This window comes from Tetrao urogallus (assembly GCF_951394365.1).
Source record: "Tetrao urogallus genome assembly, chromosome: 3".
NCBI classification, from domain to species: domain Eukaryota; kingdom Metazoa; phylum Chordata; class Aves; order Galliformes; family Phasianidae; genus Tetrao; species Tetrao urogallus.
Genome location: NC_136815.1, coordinates 90,629,705 through 90,647,533, shown reverse-complemented (window position 1 = coordinate 90,647,533; position 17,829 = coordinate 90,629,705). Strand labels below are relative to the sequence as shown.

Sequence of the window (17,829 nt, the reverse complement as noted above, 5' to 3'; positions counted from 1 at the left end):
AGGGGCCTGGAGCATCTCCCTGTGGAGAAAGGCTGAGTGCACTGGGTCTGTTCAGCCTTGAGAAAAGGAGACTTTTCATACCTCAGGTTTTCATACCTGACTGTCAAAAAAGAGGCTCTGGGAGTGTTCTATTGAATTTTACAGCTGCTCTAGGAGAAACTAGCTGGATTTCTTAAGGTGCGTATGTGCACATTAAGCTAAGCAGGAAGGCATGAATTTTCAAGAAACGTGTTATACGGAAAACAAGAAAAAGCAAAGATTTCCTCTCTATACCTCAGCCAAAAATTAGTACCATCTGAAACTAGCTAGAAAAGCAAGAAATGAATGTAAAATTATCTTGCCAGAAATTAAGATTATGTTATTTATCTGCCTTTTTTACTCAGTACATGTGTTTTTGTTTTGCCTTTCTTCACAAGTTAAGCTACAAAAATCTCAATGCTTTATCTCTGAAATCCACGGTTATAGCTTCTGTCACACAATCATCCACTAGAGTTTTTAACACATAGCATAATTGCATTTGGTTTTTAAAGATCAACATGTGCAAACTGACTTATGACCAGGAAAACTATTAGTGACTTGTGTCTTGAGCATTTTATATGCAGCTGTGTTGATCAGGCTTGTGTTAGTAGCTATAAGAAAGGTATGTGGTGAAATATGATAAAGCCGAATTTGAAAGGAAAGAAAATCGTGTGGGATATTAATAACAAGGATGAAACATCATACAGGAATAACATTTTGAGTGTTCTTTACATCTCAGAGTCTGGGGTGTTTTAGAATCACAGAATCAAAGAATGGCTTAGGTTGAAAGGAACCTCTAGAAGTAATCTGCTCAAAGCACCTGCTCAGTAGGTGTACTGCAAAAGTGCCAACGCTTTTGCATACGGTTTACTGATCCCAAAGAAAGTATGCGGAGGCAAATTAACATTCATCAGTTTAATAGGAAGGTACTCACGTTACTGAGGGTGGCTGGCTGGTCAGTCTCTGCCAAGTTCTCACTACCAGGGCAGCCAGCTGGTATAGTGCCCATCCTAGGATTACCCCCAGCAGGTACCGGTAGTGACAGGCTGGCAAGGGGTCTGCTATCCCTCACTTAGTATCTTGGCCATATGTACAACAATGAGAGAAAATAAGGCATTATGTATCAGGATATTCAAGACCGTTCACAGAAAGCAAGGATACCTACTTACAGCTGCAGTACTTTTCCACACAGTAGGTTGATCAGGATGTCATCTAGATGGTTTTGAAAATGGAAGAGGGAGAATCTCTGGCAACCTGTTTGTTCCATTGCTCAGTCACTGCCTACACAATAAATAACTATTTCTGGATCTGGATCTCTCACTCTTTTTTTTTTTTTTTTTTTTTTTTGCATTTACAGAAGACATGTATTCAAAGGAAGAAGGGCAGAGACCAGGAGTATAGAGAGTAGAAGTGAGATGTCAAAAACCAAGGGAATGCAAAGGATTCAGGAAGAGAAGAGATACAGGCTGGCAGAAATGAAAATCTTCGTAGTCACCTTTGACTGGTAGCAGGTCTGGGAGAATCTTAGTACATGATAAAAGAATTGTCACTGTGATTGGAACTTAAAGAAGGAGAACTGTTACATGTGGTATTCTGTAAAAGTACATAAAATGATAAAATGTGTTAGGTACCTGGTGCTATGTAACAACTCATTTCCCTTTCACATTGCCTTTCCACTGCAGATTACACTGACAGATCACACACACATAACTTCTTTTGGAGGGAGCCATCCTTAGCAGCTATTATAGGTGAGGTAAATGTTTCCAGCTGAAAGGTACTTCTTTCTTTCCACTCTTAGTAGATTAGCTGCTAATATAAATAAGGGGTTCATTAAAACTGCAGTAGCAACAAGGACAAAACAGAAAAATATCACAATCTGCCTGAAATGCCTAGCATAATCATTAAGACTGGCTAAAATAGGGGATTTAGTTTAAAATGCTCACCAGTTACTGTCCTTAAATTCAGTGTTGTCTTGAAATGAGTCATGAAAATTCCTCTGCCATCCTACTTCATAGCTAAATAATACTCTGCAACATCACTCAGTCTAGCAACATTTGTCCATCTCTTTGCAATCTTGCTCAGCTCCACTCATTGCATTTAGAGAGAAACTGAGACAATGCCAGCTGTTGAATCAAGTAGATACATTTGAAAACTCACTTGATTCTGCACTCTTCCTGCATATGAAACAAATATTAAAAAAAAAAAAAAAAATTACCACATCATAAAATGCCATTCACAGCATCATTATTATGTTTAATTTGCCAGTAGATAAGTTGTTTGAATTATGGCATAAAAGAATAGCCTGGAACTGTGTTTCTTTCAAAATCTTACCTTTATATGTTTGTAAGTGACAAGGGGGTTGGGCTCGATGATCTCTGGAGGTCCCTTCCAACCCCTACAATTCTGTGATTCTGTGATTAATATAGAAACTGTATTTTCTTGAGGAAAGTCAGGAATGCTAATAAAATACAATAAATGTGGTTTACCTTACATCAGTAGGTTTTCAAAGTCTATTTGCCAATTCTTCTCTACTTATATTTGTTTTCCTTTATGAAAGCTCACAGTTTCACAGGAATGTGCTTCTTAATTTCATCTTAGCTTAAGCACATTTGTTTATAAATACTAATATTGCAAGTTAATTATAACTTCTGCTTCTGAAGTTAGTAGCTCCAAAAGCAGTGCCTCCTGTTTATTTCCATGGAAACTGCAACAGATACAAAGAGCAAAATAATATTACTTGATAGAGCAAATTCTCAGCTACTAAACAGTATTTTCTAATATATAGTCACTAGCATTGGCTATGCATTTTTGTTAGTGGTGGACAAGAGCCAGGATGCTGCACTTGTAAAAATTGGCACCAGAGGAGGTGAAATGCACCACTCAATGCCTCACTGTGCTAACATCCACTTTGGTGTCCATATGTATTCAGCAAGTTGTTGAATGCCAGTGGGAGCAATTATTTCCACAATGAGGAGTTCAATTATACATCTTTTCTTTGTGTGGACTTCCACGTTACATGCCAATTTGTCAGACTGACCCTCTGCTGCCATCTGTCACACAGCACCAAGATGTAATAGAAAATTAGCAGAAAGTTTCAACCTCTACTGCCATGCCACCAGCATCTGCCTGTAATGCAAAGGGCAAAGATAATAAAAAGAGGAAGCATTAATTTCAGAGTAGCCCTTGAGCAACTGAATTTTTCAGTGTGTGCTTTCTAGAGAAAACTAATAACATTTGAAATACTTCACTCTGGTTGTTTATTTATTTTTATTTGTTTTAAACTGAAATTATCTTTTACCTCAGCACTAAAAAAATCCATAAGAACTTATTTTTACCATGCATAGACCACATGAAGGGTGTACAAGGTACTGCTGTTTTTTTTCTCTAAGTGATTATTTACAAAATACTTCTAGAAGCAACCATGTTGGAGATCTTCTAGTTAGAAAAAAATCACTCAAAACTCAAACTAAAAATCTTCCTTTTGCAATCCTGTGAGAGAGTCAGGAAATATCAGCCATTGTGTGATTTGTTATATTTATTACAAACATTATTTCAGCTCAGGCTTTTTGTTGCTGACACAGAATGAAAACATGGGAAATGGGGGATGTCATCTTCCTGGACTTCTGCAAAGCCTTTGATGTGATCCCACCACATCCTTTTCTCTCGACTGGAGAGGTGTGGATTTGAAGGATGGACAGTTGGATGGATTAGGAACCGGCTGGCTGGATGCAGCCAAAGGGCTGTGATCAATGGTTCTGTGTCAGGGTGGAGGCCGGTCACCAGCGGTGTCCCTCAGGGGTCGGTCTTGGGAGCGGTGCTCTTCAACATCTTCATCAGTGACAGACGATGGCATCGAGTGCAGCCTCAGCAAGTCTGCAGATGGCACCAAGCTGAGCGGTGCAGTCAATGCATTGGAGGGAAGGGAAGCATCCAGAGGGACCTGGGCAGGATGGAGAAGTGGGCCCATGAAAACCTAATGAGGTTCAACAGGGCCAAGTGCAAGGTGCTGGGGCAACCCCAGGTATTGATACAGACTGGGGGCAGATCTCCTTGAGAGCAGCCCTGCGCAGAAGGACTTGGGGTCCTGGTGGACGAGAAGCTGGCCATGAGGCAGCAGTGTGCGCCTGCAGCCCGGAAGGCCGGCTGTGTTCTGGGCTGCATGAAAAAGGGGCGGCCAGCAGGGAGAGGGAGGTGATCGTCCCCCTCTGCTCGGCTCTTGTGAGGCCCCATCTGCAGAGCTGCGTCCAGGCCTGGGGCCCCCAGCACAGGAAGGACGTGGAGCTCTGGGAGCGGGGCCAGAGGAGGCACTGAGATGAGCAGAGGGCTGGAGCAGCTCTGTGTGAGGAAAGGCTGAGGGAACTGGGCTTGTTCAGCTTGGAGAAGAGAAGGCTGTGGGAGACCTCATGGTGGCCTTCAGTATTTGAAGGGAGTGTAGAAACAGGAGGGGGAACGGCTGTGTGTGAGGGTGGATGGTGATAGGACAAGGGGAATGGTTTTAAACTGAGACAGGGGAGGTTTGGGTTGGATATTAGGAGGAAGTTTTTCCCCCAGAGGTGCTGAGGCACTGGCACAGGTTGCCCAAGGAGGCTGTGGATGCCCCATCCCTGCAGGCATTCAAGGCCAGGCTGGATGTGGCTCTGGGCAGCCTGGGCTGCTGGTTGGTGACCTGCACACAGCAGGGGGTTGGAACTGGGTGAGCATGGAGCTCCTTTGCAACCCAGGCCATTCTGTGATTCTATGAAACTACTTAAGGGATTTCACACAGAATCTTCAAGAAAATGGAATCTGTGAATAAATACATAAATGCAAATGTATTCATCCACAAGTATACGTTCTCACATAAGTATACATATGGACTGTTGTTTCAGTATGTATTGAAGTACCTACATATGATCCATAATTACTGGTTCCTTTCTCTGCCTGCTCTGTGTTACTCTAACATACTAATGAATTGCACAAGAATTCTGATATGCACAGCAATTTGGTATCCAAACATCTTGAAAATATCCATGGGCCATTTGACAATAGGGCAAATTTCACAATTACACTTTGAATCATGAGTTTATTGCTAAAAAAATACAATGTTGGCATTTTAACTGTGTTGTAGACCATGTTTTGTAAGGACTTTATAGCAAGAAAAATTATGTACTTCTGTGATTGTTTTAGACCAAAGTTTTTCAATGATTATTACAAATTCTAAAATTATGACTGGACATTATACTGGCAACTGATGAGCAGTTTAACACTAGCTTGTTTGTGCTGACAGCATTTCCATCATTTTTCCTGTTTGCTAATATACTTCTTTACCTCCACCAGCAATATCAGAACCCTGATTTAACTTAGTTACTGAGCCTCCACTACTGTCATGAGTTATACAATATATAAGGGCAATCATGACATGATGTTGGCTGCAGCTGTTTCAAGTGAAATATCAGAATTTCTTTAAATTGTGGAAAAGGTTTCTCTCTTTTTTTTTTTTTTTCAGTAATATGGTTTATTTCTAAACCACTTGTTATTTTGTGGGACTAGAATTGGGAAGAATTACATTTATAAGATGGGACCCTGCAGCATTTGTGGTTCGCATTTATCAGCTGAAGCTAGAATGGTGTGTTTAACTGTAGTATGGTAGGATGTGGAATATGTTGAGATAATAAAAACAGTGTTGCCAGCTTGTTCATTGTTCTTCTAATATCAACAAATAGAACTGGCCTTAACAGTTAGGAACTACTACTATCCACAGGTCTCAGCAACAATTATAGACCTACATACTTCCAATCCTAGTTCTGTTTCTACAATGGCAGCACTTCAGGGCCCTTTTAGAATCTGTGAGAAAACATGGGCCCAGATTCTAAAGGACATTTGGGTATCTATCTGATACTTAGTAAGATAAAAACAATATAGGTAGGATTTCAGTTGTTAGATATGGAATAATTCTTCACGTCTTTGACTACAATATACCCTAATGTAAAGAAAATATTTTACTGTCAGTCATGCTTCCTAAATACATTGCATATTTTAGCTTCAGATTGTTACCCAGGCTAAAAAAATCCCACATAATTTCCTTTCTTTTAAATAATGAAGAAGCAATGAAAAACAAGATGCTTCACTGTTTGGAGAGGGCCCAATACACAGCTAGTATAATAACAAGTAATAACAAGCAAATCTTCAGTGAATTAATATTTAAAAACTTCATTCCTTGACTTCCCTAGATAAGTTAGATTATGTAATAGTGAAAGACACCCTTTGTAACAATGGCATTCCATGCCAGATTGTTCAAATTTACCAGTTAATTGATTTATAGAGGGCTTTACAATAGCTCACTTGGATTTCCAAAAAGTACATAGCTTTTCTTCAAATGTTTGAAATAATCAAAGTTATTTCTTTACCTTCTGAACATTTTAATGGAGACCTTATCCTGTTCATTCGTGATCTCCTGACCAACCTTCTTGTTACATAAGTGAAACAGGTAATCTTTTTCCTGAATAGGTAACTTAAGGGGTGGATAGCATGGGGCAGTTGGAATGCTTCAGGGCACGCAACAGAGGTTAGAGATGTTGCCACAGTGTGTAGAAAGGTGCAGTGTGCTAGGACCATGCTGCTTTGCTGTCTTTTTTCTTCAGAGTGATGAATATCATGTGCTGCTGGCATGCAGTATGCACTGCCCCGGACATCGGGCAAATGTTATCAACAAGGCTCTGGGGAAAGGCAACAACCTTCTAAAAGATTTCACGTTGTAACAATTAAAAAAAGAACAGGGAGAGAAGGCAAGGAGCATCTTTAATACAGTACTTCTCAACAAAGAGCTGCAAGCAAATCTGAACAGAAAGTCAAACCTTTCTTGCTGGTGTAATATCCTCGAGTACTGCCGGCAGAGGTGCTCCCTGGTGGACAGAAGTGAAAGCTCAGCGAACCAGATCCGAAGGCGGTTTGAAGCTGAACAGCTGAAAAAAATGCACTCCCTTTGGGAGTACTATTAGTACCGGGTCTGACGGAGCGGCTGACCCGTTTCGCTATACCTCAAAGGCATCAGGACGAACCTCCTCATCCAGCCCCAGTTGAGCACGGATCCTGGGCTCCGCCTTGGACGTGCGTGCGGAAGCGCCCCAGCCTTGGCCCCTAGCACCGAGAGCACAAGGTCGCTTCTTTCCAACCCCCATGTGCTCGGAGCCGAGCCGGGGCGGTTGGCACAACCCACAACCCAGCCTTCTATCGCCGCCTCGGCGGAGCGGAACTCTGCTGATCCCGAAAGGTGCTCAGCTAAGGGGCAGCACCGCTGCCTCCACGGAGTCACAAAAGCTCCGCCTCCGACCGATCTGGAACGGCTTGATAAAGGCAGGTGCGGGAAAGCAGCAGGAACCCAACTCGCAGCATCTGCCTATGTCCAGAGCCCCTGACACTTTCTTGCAAAGAAGCACCAGGGCCGGCCGTGCAGCCGTGCCGACGGTGGCGGGACGGGACCCGCTCTACCAGAGCGTCTGTGCGAGGAGACGAGCACCTCGCCCCCAAGGACCTCCGAAGAGGAGGGATTTCTCCGCGAAGGGGAAACAGGATTTTGTTGTGTGGCTTGGAGATGAGAGAGGTGTCTAGAATGGGGTTCCTCCTGGGACTGATGGATCTCCCAGCAGCGCTAGGAGAGAGAAGCTCAGGAAGCCCTACAAATAACAGCCATCCTCAGAGCTTTGCGATCGTCTCTTTCCGATGGGATCACGTAAAGGACCCTTATGTCATTACACTCTGGATACTTGTGGCCAGCTTGGCCAAAATTGGTGAGTCCCGAGTTATATATTAATATGTCCTCTTCCCTCCCCTTCCTCTTTTTCCTTCTCACATCCAACATAAATGAAGAGAGCTTATCAGAAGTCCACTGACCCGTTTTCAGGGGTTTTACTGTACTCTGTCCTGATTTCATAATACTGCCTTACATAGCGCTTAGCAGTGTGATTTTCACCTTCCCGAGGGAGTTAAGTAGTTCATTTTCAACACCTAGGACTCTGGCTTTTGTGTCTGACTCCTTACACATGGTTGCATTCCTTGAAGCCTTTCATTACAGTTGTTCTCAGGAAAAGACTTTTTACAGACATGAAATGAAGATTAAGCCTTATTGCTTATCGAGTGCCCATTCCAACTGACAGTATGCTGTTCTTTTAGATATAATTGGCAGATTTATTAGCTACCACCATCACAGATAAACGCAATAAAACCAACTTATGAACTTGGCAATCTCTGCTTTGCAAAGCATTGTTGTATTAGTGAAAGAAAATAAGGAAAATTATTTCACAGAGAAAGGTAACAGTGACTTAGTCTAATTGAATGCAGTATGTGTAAATACATGTGAATACTCCTTCTTGTTCTCTGAACCTTGTGACACCTCCAAAAGCAATCTTACATTAATAATACTGTTTGCTGAACTAGAAAAGTGGCTGCTTATTTAGAATGTATTTTATTTCCATGATGCTTTTATCTTCTGTTAGAATCATAGAATCATAGAATATCTGGTATTGAAAACTATTCACAAGGATTATCAAGCCCAACTCTTGGCTCCACATCTGACTATTTAAAATTTAAACCCTACATCTGAGAGCATTGTACAAACATTTCTTGAACTTCAGCAGGCTTGGTGTCATAACCATATCTCCAGGTAGCCTGTTCCAGTGCCCAATCAGTTTCTTGTGAATAACCTTTTTCTACTGTCCAGTCTGAACTTTACCTGAATCAATTTGATGCCATTCCACTGGATGCTTTTACCTTTTGGATCTAAAATGAGACCACTGTCAGTTTTGCTGATATTATCAACATCATTTTCAATTTTCAGTAAATATTTTCTAAAATCAGTAGCAATTCGGCTGAGTGACCAGCTGAAAATCATGCCAATGTTCTGTACTTGTACTGGTAATACTGATATGGGATGTCAACATCATACACCATGGATTTGGCATGTTGCGCCAAATGAAAGATATAGACAGCTCATGCATACAGTTGCACATAAGCTAAATGCACTGAGGATGGGTGAAAAGTACTGCTTCCACATTCAAATAAACTGAAATAATGCTTTTCTAAAAGGGAGGAGACAAGTTATGCAAGGGTTATGTTGTTAAGTGGTTTTCAGCACTATGGGCATCGTTTAGATGCTTGCTGATATAACCAGAAGCTAAATATTGTCAACGGAATCAGTGTTGAACTACAAGTATTTCAGATGGTAGCTACATTATCTAGATTACATAAAAATGCAGTTTTGATTTAATTGATTTGTATTGATGGGTTATATAGAGTAGAAAACTGGAGAAACCAGATATGGTGAAAAAAGCAGTGACAATGTTGAGCCTCTGTAAATTTGTGCTAACTAATCTAAATAAAGACTCCTTGTCTGAGCCATTCGTTTCTTAGCAAGTATTAACTCTCTGTTATTAAGACTTTGCTGCTTTCTATATGTACCAGCGTTATTCAAAATAATATTAGTGCTTAATAGCCAGATCTGTGCTGTGGGAGAAACTCAGTGCAGCTAACAAGACTTCGATTTATACTTAAAATGCTGAGGCTTGGAATGAGATTGTCTTGAATTAAGATGAGACATTTTATCATAAACCGTGTAGTACGTCTACAAATATTTGATTCTAGGAGTTAGGAAGATGAATACCATTGGTTCTGTTTTAAAATTATTTGCACTTATTTCATAGCTGCACAGAGCACGTTACTTACTAGTAAGAAGAGAGTGTCTATCATCAATTCCATCATTTTCCCAAGCTCTCAAACTTCAGACTTCTCTCACATTTATGATTGCAATCCTGTACTGCCCCATATGTTGTCTCCGAAGAAGCAATGGACAGCTGCTGTATTCCTCTGCAGAGGAATAAATGCTCCTGTTCTCCCCACCAGCCACAAATAACATATAGCTGATCAGAAAGGTACATTCACTGCCCAACTGTTGATTGATGCAGAAAGCGTGAAGATGTTCATGTAAATCAATGGGAAAGGGAAATGAAAAATCTGCCAGCCTTTTACCTGCCTGTGTGTGTCAAGAATTTTGGAAAGTAGGACAGAAATCCATCAGAAGATTCTGAAGGGCAAAAATGCTGGGCAGGACCAAGATCTCTAAATTTAAAAAGATGACAGAAAAGAATGGGGGAAGAAAATATAGAACATCTGACCCTGTGTATTACTTGAAGGCAGGCAAACACAGTACAGTCAAAATGATGATTTTGTTCTGGATTTTTTGGAGGGGGGGGCAGAGTGAATCATGAAAGATCACCTCCCTGTGACTATAGAAAATGGTAGAGTGTTGACTGGCAATTGGGTTAGCAAAAGGTCGTCTGGGAATTGCAAGCTAGGGGTGAAAGATATATGATAATGCTTTGCTTTCTTTTGCATTACAGTAAGCTTAATTTTTTATTATTTGATAGTTAGCTTGCTCTTTTCCCCAACAAAAATGATTCTGATTGTGATATTATAAGATTTTGGGAAGGGTGTAATTAATAAAAGACACTTTTAGCTCTTCTGGAACTTGTTATTCCTGTTTCATACATTCAGAATTTAATTTAGTGCTGGCAAAGTGTTCTGCATTAGAAGCTGTACTATGTAAAATGTCGTTAAATATCTCTAACACACAAAGAAGTCTCTAGTGTTCTGAACTATATGCAAAAGAAGATGCTTATTTTTTTATTATTATTTTTAATTTTTAATTTTTTAATTTATTTCATATGAGGAATAATTATATATCTTGACAAATCTAAGTATTGGCACAAAGCTGTGGAATAAGTCTTCAGACAATTGGCTTTCATGAACTATAAGATACTTAGTCTGTGTCTAATATAAATAATCTCAGTCTACTTTTTCACGTCATAATTGATTTGATATGACCCTCTCCATTTGAAGTCTTCCAGCTCCTTATTCTAAGGTTCACAGTGTTCCATCTAGACTAATTATCTTTATTTCCTCTTTTGATAGGCTTTCTTATCACTACACAAGAGTATCCTTATGGGATAAGGCTAATAAACTACTCACATGTGTAAAGCTAAGCCTTAAAAACACCTTATCTCCATGAAGAAAGTACATCAGGTACATCTGAGAACCCTCCTGGTAGACTTCTTCCACTATGTGTCCACTTTCTGGTATCTCAGTTGTCCAAACTGCACAAGTAATATCAACACATACATACATGCTCATTATTTATAGTTACAGACTAGGCAACTTTGCCACGCACTCTCCTATTTCTTTATATGCCTTTAATGGATCACAACTTGAAAACAATGATTTAATAAACACAAATATAGAAGATACAAGCAGTGGGAGCAAAGTCTGTTGTAGAAAAAGTCAAAGACAGGTGGGAGAAAAAGAACTCTGGAAGTAGGCAGAAGAAAAGGAATTATAAACTCAGGAGAGAAAGTTAAAGAATCACACAATCACAGAATTGTAGGCATGGAAGGAACCTCGGGAGATCATCAAGTACAACTCCTCTGAAACAGTAGGTTCCCTACAGCAGGTTGCACAGAGAAGTGTCCAAACAGGTCTTAAATATCTCCAGAGAAGGGGACTCCACAGCTTCTCCAGGCAGCTTGTTCCAGTGCTTTCACAGTAAAGAAGTTCTTTGTGTTTGTATAGAACTTCCCATGTTCCAGTTTGTGCCCATTGCCTCTTGTTCCATTGCTGCATGCTACTGAAAAGAACCTGTCCCTATCAACTTGACTCCTGTGCTTTAGATATTTGTAAACAGTGATGAGACCCCTCTCAGCCTTCTCCAGGTTGAAGAGACCCAGGTCTCTCAGCCTTTCCTGGTGTTTCCTCATATGCTCTAGGCCTGCCATCATCTCTGTGACCCACTGCTGGACTCTCTTTAGAAGATCTTTGTCTTTCTTGAACTTGTGGAGCCCAGAATTGGACACAGTATTCAAGTTTCATCTAAGAATATTGTATATGAGTTTGGGCTTTTTTCTAATGGTATTGTAAATTAAAAAAAAAAGTAGTATGTTTTTTACCTGAGGATATCCACTGTGTGCTGCTGTATGTGTGCTGCACTTGTTCAAAATCCCAGGATGCAGAGAAAGTTTTTATATTTTCATTAACAGTTGGGTAACTGCAAGACTTCTATGTGTGTTTTACATCTTTTTGACCACCACAACATTTTCCCAAACAACAGTTAATTGCTTTGCACTAAAAAAATTACAAAGCACATTTTTGTGTTGGTTTGTTTGTTTTTGTAGTGGCAATGTAGCCAGTGACAATGAGGCTCGTTACTGAAGTCTGAGTAACATTTACTGCCTTATTTCTGCTACCTAGACTACTGACCTTACTATTTGCAGGTCTAATCATTACTGCACAAGGTAAATTATCTCAGTAAGGCCAGCTTAAGCTCATTGTTACTGTTAAAATGCCGTATCCATTTTTCTTCTTCACTCTGTCCCATGTCTGCACAAATAGCAGTACCCTTCTGAGAGATAAAGTGGCCTTACAATGACATCTGCCAACGTCTTCAGTACTCTTGGATGAATCCCATCAGCATGCATGGCTTTGGGTATGTTCAGTTTGCTTAAGTACTCTCTGATGTGATCCTCTTCCACCAACAGTTTATCTTCTTTGCTCCATATTATCTCTCAGATCTTTGGAACCTGGGATTCCTGAAGGCCGGTCTTGCGAGTAAAAACCGAGCCAAAGAAGGCATTCAGCACGTCAGCTTTTTCCCTGTCCTGTGTAACCACAACCCCCACCTTATTCAGTGGGCCCATGCTTTCCTTAGTCTTCTTTCTGTCACTGGTGTATTTACAGAATCCCTTCTTGTTGCCTTTAACGTCTGTGGCCAGATTCAGTTCCATCTGGGCTTCAGTTTTCCTAACTTCATCACTGCATTCTTGGACATGTGTATGTCTCACAGGTTACCTGTCCCTATTTCTGTTCAGCTTTGGTTTTGTTGATTCATACAGGCCTCCTGACAGTTGTGCCTGACTTTCTCTTTGCCAAAACCATGACACTCTTTGCTGGGATGAATCTCTTTTGAGTTTAGAGGAAATCCTTGGATATTAACCATATTTCTTCAATCTCTCTTGTCTCCAGAACCTCCCATGAGACTCTTACAAGCAGATCCTTTACCAGTTCTATTTGTGCTCTCCTCAAGCTTGGGTTTGTGAATTTGTTTCTCACCCTCCTCTTTCCCCTAGGTTTCCCAAACTCCACCATCTCATAGTCACTGTAGACAAGGATGCCTTTGGCCATTATATTGCCCAAAAGCCCCTTGTTAAAGACCCAGCAGAACACCTCTCAATGGATTTTCTGTCACTCAGAGAAGGAAGCTACCATTCAAAGCACTCTAGGAACCTCCTGGGTTGCTTGTGTCCTGGTGTTGCTGTCTCTCACATCCACACTTTGTATTTTAGATTTAATTTTTCTACCCATTTAGCCTCCTGAATTTGCTCAGTGTGAATCAGATAAGGAAGTGTAAGAAATGGCAGGAGAGCATGTGGCTGTGAAAAGGAATGAGGAAGAAGGGTACATACCCTTTCGATTATCTGCAAGTCAAACCTTTGCCAACTGCTTTTGTCAGTGTAGTTTATTCTAAGTCTGTCACAAAGCCCTCAAATGCTTGAACAAAGCCCTTGTTTGAGTCCATCAGTTCTAAAGAACCCAAGATAAAATGAGCTGTGAAGTGCACTGTGTTTTTAAGCTTACAGAGAAATGGGTTCCCACTATATATCGGTCATGCTGTTACAATCAGTTTAGTTTATTTTACTGAAATCCAGTCAGCAAACTACCCTAAAATCAAGTTATAGTTATTACACATGTAAGTAAACAATTGATCTGGAATGCAGGGATTCGTTGAAAAACAAAGTCAGGTAAAAAAGGTTATTTTCATCTTGTTTTAGTTTTCCTTTATTTCTCTAGACTTTAAAATATTTAGATTCTATGATCTGAGATGCCCAGAAGTGACACCAGTTTCTGCATGCCTGGGACCCTTCGTATTGTCTCACTTATCTGAGAAAGGAGCATATTGTTAACACCAGCATTCCTGTGGAGAATGTTAAGCATGTTGGGATGGGCTAGGGAAGAAACAGTGAAATGCATATGTAACAACCCACCTAATTTTGACTTTTCAAGCAAAACTTTGCTCCTTTAAAGAAATCTGTACCCTTCCTCCAAAGCAAAAAAAAATCCATTTGACTCCAAATTTCTCCTGGCATTTTAGGAGTAGTAAAAAGGGTCAGCTACTAAACTGATTTAGAGTATTGTTTTAATTATAGTAAAAATGTGAGAATAGGTCTTCCATTGGCAATTCTCTGTGTCTATCTCGTAAATACTATCTTTAAGAAGAAATGATGAAGATTGCTTAGCAGAACTTTATTGTAAGTATTTAACTGAAAAAGGAGTGAGAGAATCAGATGGCGAAGATATTTCCAGACCCTGCAAAGCACCAATTTTGTCATAATTACAATGTTCTTTAAAAGCTGTTCTCATTAGCAAGTGATGAGAAATGATTTTGCGCTGTGACTGGAAAGACTGGACTGCCTTCCCCTGTGTACTGATAAAGATAACAAGGAAAAATATATATTTATACTAAATTTCTTGCTTTATTGTGATCTCAGAGGAAACTGGAATAGGTTGGCATCCTTATAAAGGAAGTGCATACATTTCCTTCCTGGATATATCTTTTCATTAGCTACCTTAAAGTAGCAAAGCAAATACACTTTTTGACATGCTGTCAATTTATGCTGGCAAAAGTGTTACATAACTGAGGTGCCTTCATTTTAAGCAGATACTCTGCTTTCTCTTGTCCAGTTCTGTTTAGAATAGCTTTTAGTAAGAAATGTTAAGCAGTGTAAAATCACTGCTGTCTAAGGCACAACATCTTTTGAGACATCATTTTAGGCAGCTGAAAATAACATTTTCATCATAGAATCCCTTCGCATTTCAGGTCCTAGGAACAATTGTATGCACATTTCTTTATCAAATTTATGATTTATAAATGGATATCTATCTCCACATTTTGTTTCTGTTCTGCTCTTGTATCTTATTCATCCTTTTCCTGTTTTTTCTGCCTACCTGAAACATACATCCCTCTTTCTCCTCCCCCCCCTCCACTCTCCAAGTCTTGTGAGTCTCAAGTCTGAATTATTTAGAGTAAGGAAGAAGATATCAGGACGGTATAATTTGACAAGATTCAGATTACATCCCCTGACGAATAGGAAATGTGCAGTGACAACTCGTATGAACTACATAAGAAAAACTCTCATTTAAAGAATGATCCTGAACTGAATACAGTTCAGGCATGCATACCGAAGAAAGGATCTTTGCCATCAATTATTTTCAAGCACCTGCACGCAAACTACTCTGCATTCTCTGCAGAACAATGGAATCCTTTTAATACTGTAGTCAGGTTTGTTGAAAACATTGATTTACTGTCTTTAGAGCTGAGGTCACTTATTACTTAGCCTACCAAACCCCAATGTGACTGTAAATCTGTCATTTGGTAACACAGCAGCAGACCACTGCCAGGCAAGTAGTTCAGTGCAAGCAACAAGCCCTTTTAGATATATAAAAGTTCTTCAAGTGAAAGTTTTTGTGAGGTCTACTTTGTTTTTGTGAAATTGTTGTCTATTAGTGATCCTTCATAAGAAAGCTGATTTGTGGTTTATAATTTGTGATTTGTTTATTTGATGTGGCAGTAAAAAGGTGGTATTTCCAGTTGTTTTGACTCATACCACATGAAGTCTATCAGAAATTAGTAAGTTTCACAACCAGTTTCCTTTTTGTTTTAAATTCAAATACAACGCTTCTTTTCCTCTTATTTTAGTTACTCTATTTTAAGTACTCTGAAGTAATGGAGTAATTGATAACTGAGTTATTCTGTACCTTCTGTTTGGCTCTTTTTATTCCAGGACAAAATGTTCTGTGTCTAGAACACTCCTTATTTCTTGTCTATTTCTTTTCTGAATATTCTTTTTACACTTTCAGCAGACTGCCTGTAATTTTTTCTCATCTCCCTGCAGTAGTCCAGTTAAATTCATATCTCAAAGTACTAAAGACTCTAATTATTCTTTACCTAGTTAAGAAGTGACACCCATTTAGATTTACTGAGTGTTAAAAGTCTCTGTAAACTGCAGAGCATGGCTGATTGGCCTTGTTGTAATAATTTGATTTATCTTGTGAAATAGCTTACCGAGTATGAAAAGAGAGACTTGATACCCAGTTGGCTGCTATGTAAAGCACTGTGAAGTCATAAATACTGAAACTACCTACAGGCTGACAAGGAAGAGTTGAGATGGAATGCAAGACCTCAAGTGGAAACACTTTTAATTAAAGCACGAATATTTAATGTTTCATTGTGGAAGAAAAAGAAAATGGAAAGGTGTTCTGAAAGTCCTATGGGAAAGTGAGTTTTTAAGTAGGTGGTTCCAGGAGTTTTCTTCTTCCAGTAAATGAAAATAGAAATTTCTTCTTCCAAGGATTTCCAAGAAGAAATAATTCTGGGTTCATTAATATGCGCTATGCGAGTTCTTCAGCTGTTATCTATTGAAAGACAAAAAAAAAAAAACAAAACCCTGAGCAAACTGGGCCTTTTGTCAACCTCTAATGTTAAAAAACTGTAGTCAAACTTCAAGAAAGAAAATCTCCAACCAGATTTTGTACATGTTTTCAAAAGAATTTGGTTATGATTATTCTCTCTTCAAAAATTACCAGTTTTAAAAAATGAAAAGTAGAAGTTTTACTGGTCAGTTTGCTTCCAAAATTGGAGCTTGAAGGAAAAGATTGAACATTCAGAAACCTGTGGTTTTGAGCCAGTAAGGTTTTTAATGGAAATCTCCCAAGTGTAAACAAATGGGGGGACTTGTCCAATTACAAAACTGATTCTATATTAACTATTTTGTCATAGTTAAAATATTCTGACTCCTTGAATGTTTTTGTATTGTTTTAGTGTTATAGTGGTATTCAGAAATGAGAGGTGACATAACATAGAATAACTCTAGGTTGATGTACTAACAATTAAATCGGAGGTACAGTTGTTATGTGATTGTATAACACATCTAACAACTAAGTATTGTTCCAGTATGGAGTTACTAAAATCCTCATATTCCTGTGGGATAGTAGTATGGGTTGGTATGTGGGTGTAGATCTTCAATCCTTGACATTTTAGGCATATGCAACTTCACTTAACCAGTCTGAACAGTAGTTCTTTTGTTCTGTTCTTATGCATAGCCTGGAGACTCTCTAGAAGAGAGGACAATATATGGTGGCCATACAATTCATGATGGCTGTGCCCTTGTGACTCAAAGGAAGGAATGGTGAGATGTCAGCATAAAATTTAACTCTAACCTGGATGCTTACCCATTAAAACAGCTTCAGTTTTCTTCCACTGGTTTGTGTTAGCTGTGTCACTCTCTCCTCTGCCTTCTCTTAACTGATGTAACGTTTTAATCTGTTATTTCAGACAACTTAAATCATTCTCCAGGATGAACTGATAATTCAGAAAATAGTATTATTTGACATGTATGTGTTGTAAGTTATGTTAACTGGTAATAGCCACCTGATTCAGCAGTAACCTATGTAACCTCAGAGGTGGTGGATGTAGTATTCCTTAGAATTCCTTATTTCCTGCAGAACAGGATGATAGAGTTTCTCATCCACCCACAACTGCATACAGAACTGCACACTTCTGTAGTTCTCTACACAATGTTGATATCATTTTTATTTTTTTTTAACTTGTGAAACTGGTACTATGTCATTGTATCTCAGCTTCCCAGTTTCTAACAGGATTTTCCCAAGAAGAGACTCTCATTGTTCCTTCCATGAAACAATAACAACAAAACAAAAATCAAAACTACTGCAGAGTTA

At 39.4% G+C, this 17,829-nt stretch overlaps 1 protein-coding gene across 1 annotated transcript in view; it reads left to right on the top strand.

The window, feature by feature from the left end:
- Positions 1–7,588: 7,588 nt before the first annotated feature.
- The window catches only part of SLC9A3 (solute carrier family 9 member A3), a gene marked incomplete at both ends in the record, with an annotated part of 54,933 nt that continues 44,692 nt past the window's right edge, over positions 7,589–17,829 (top strand). Inside the window, one exon of the mRNA XM_079533494.1 lies at positions 7,589–7,784. Within this exon, the coding sequence (XP_079389620.1) occupies positions 7,589–7,784 (196 nt within the window). The remainder of the gene's footprint in view (positions 7,785–17,829) is intronic.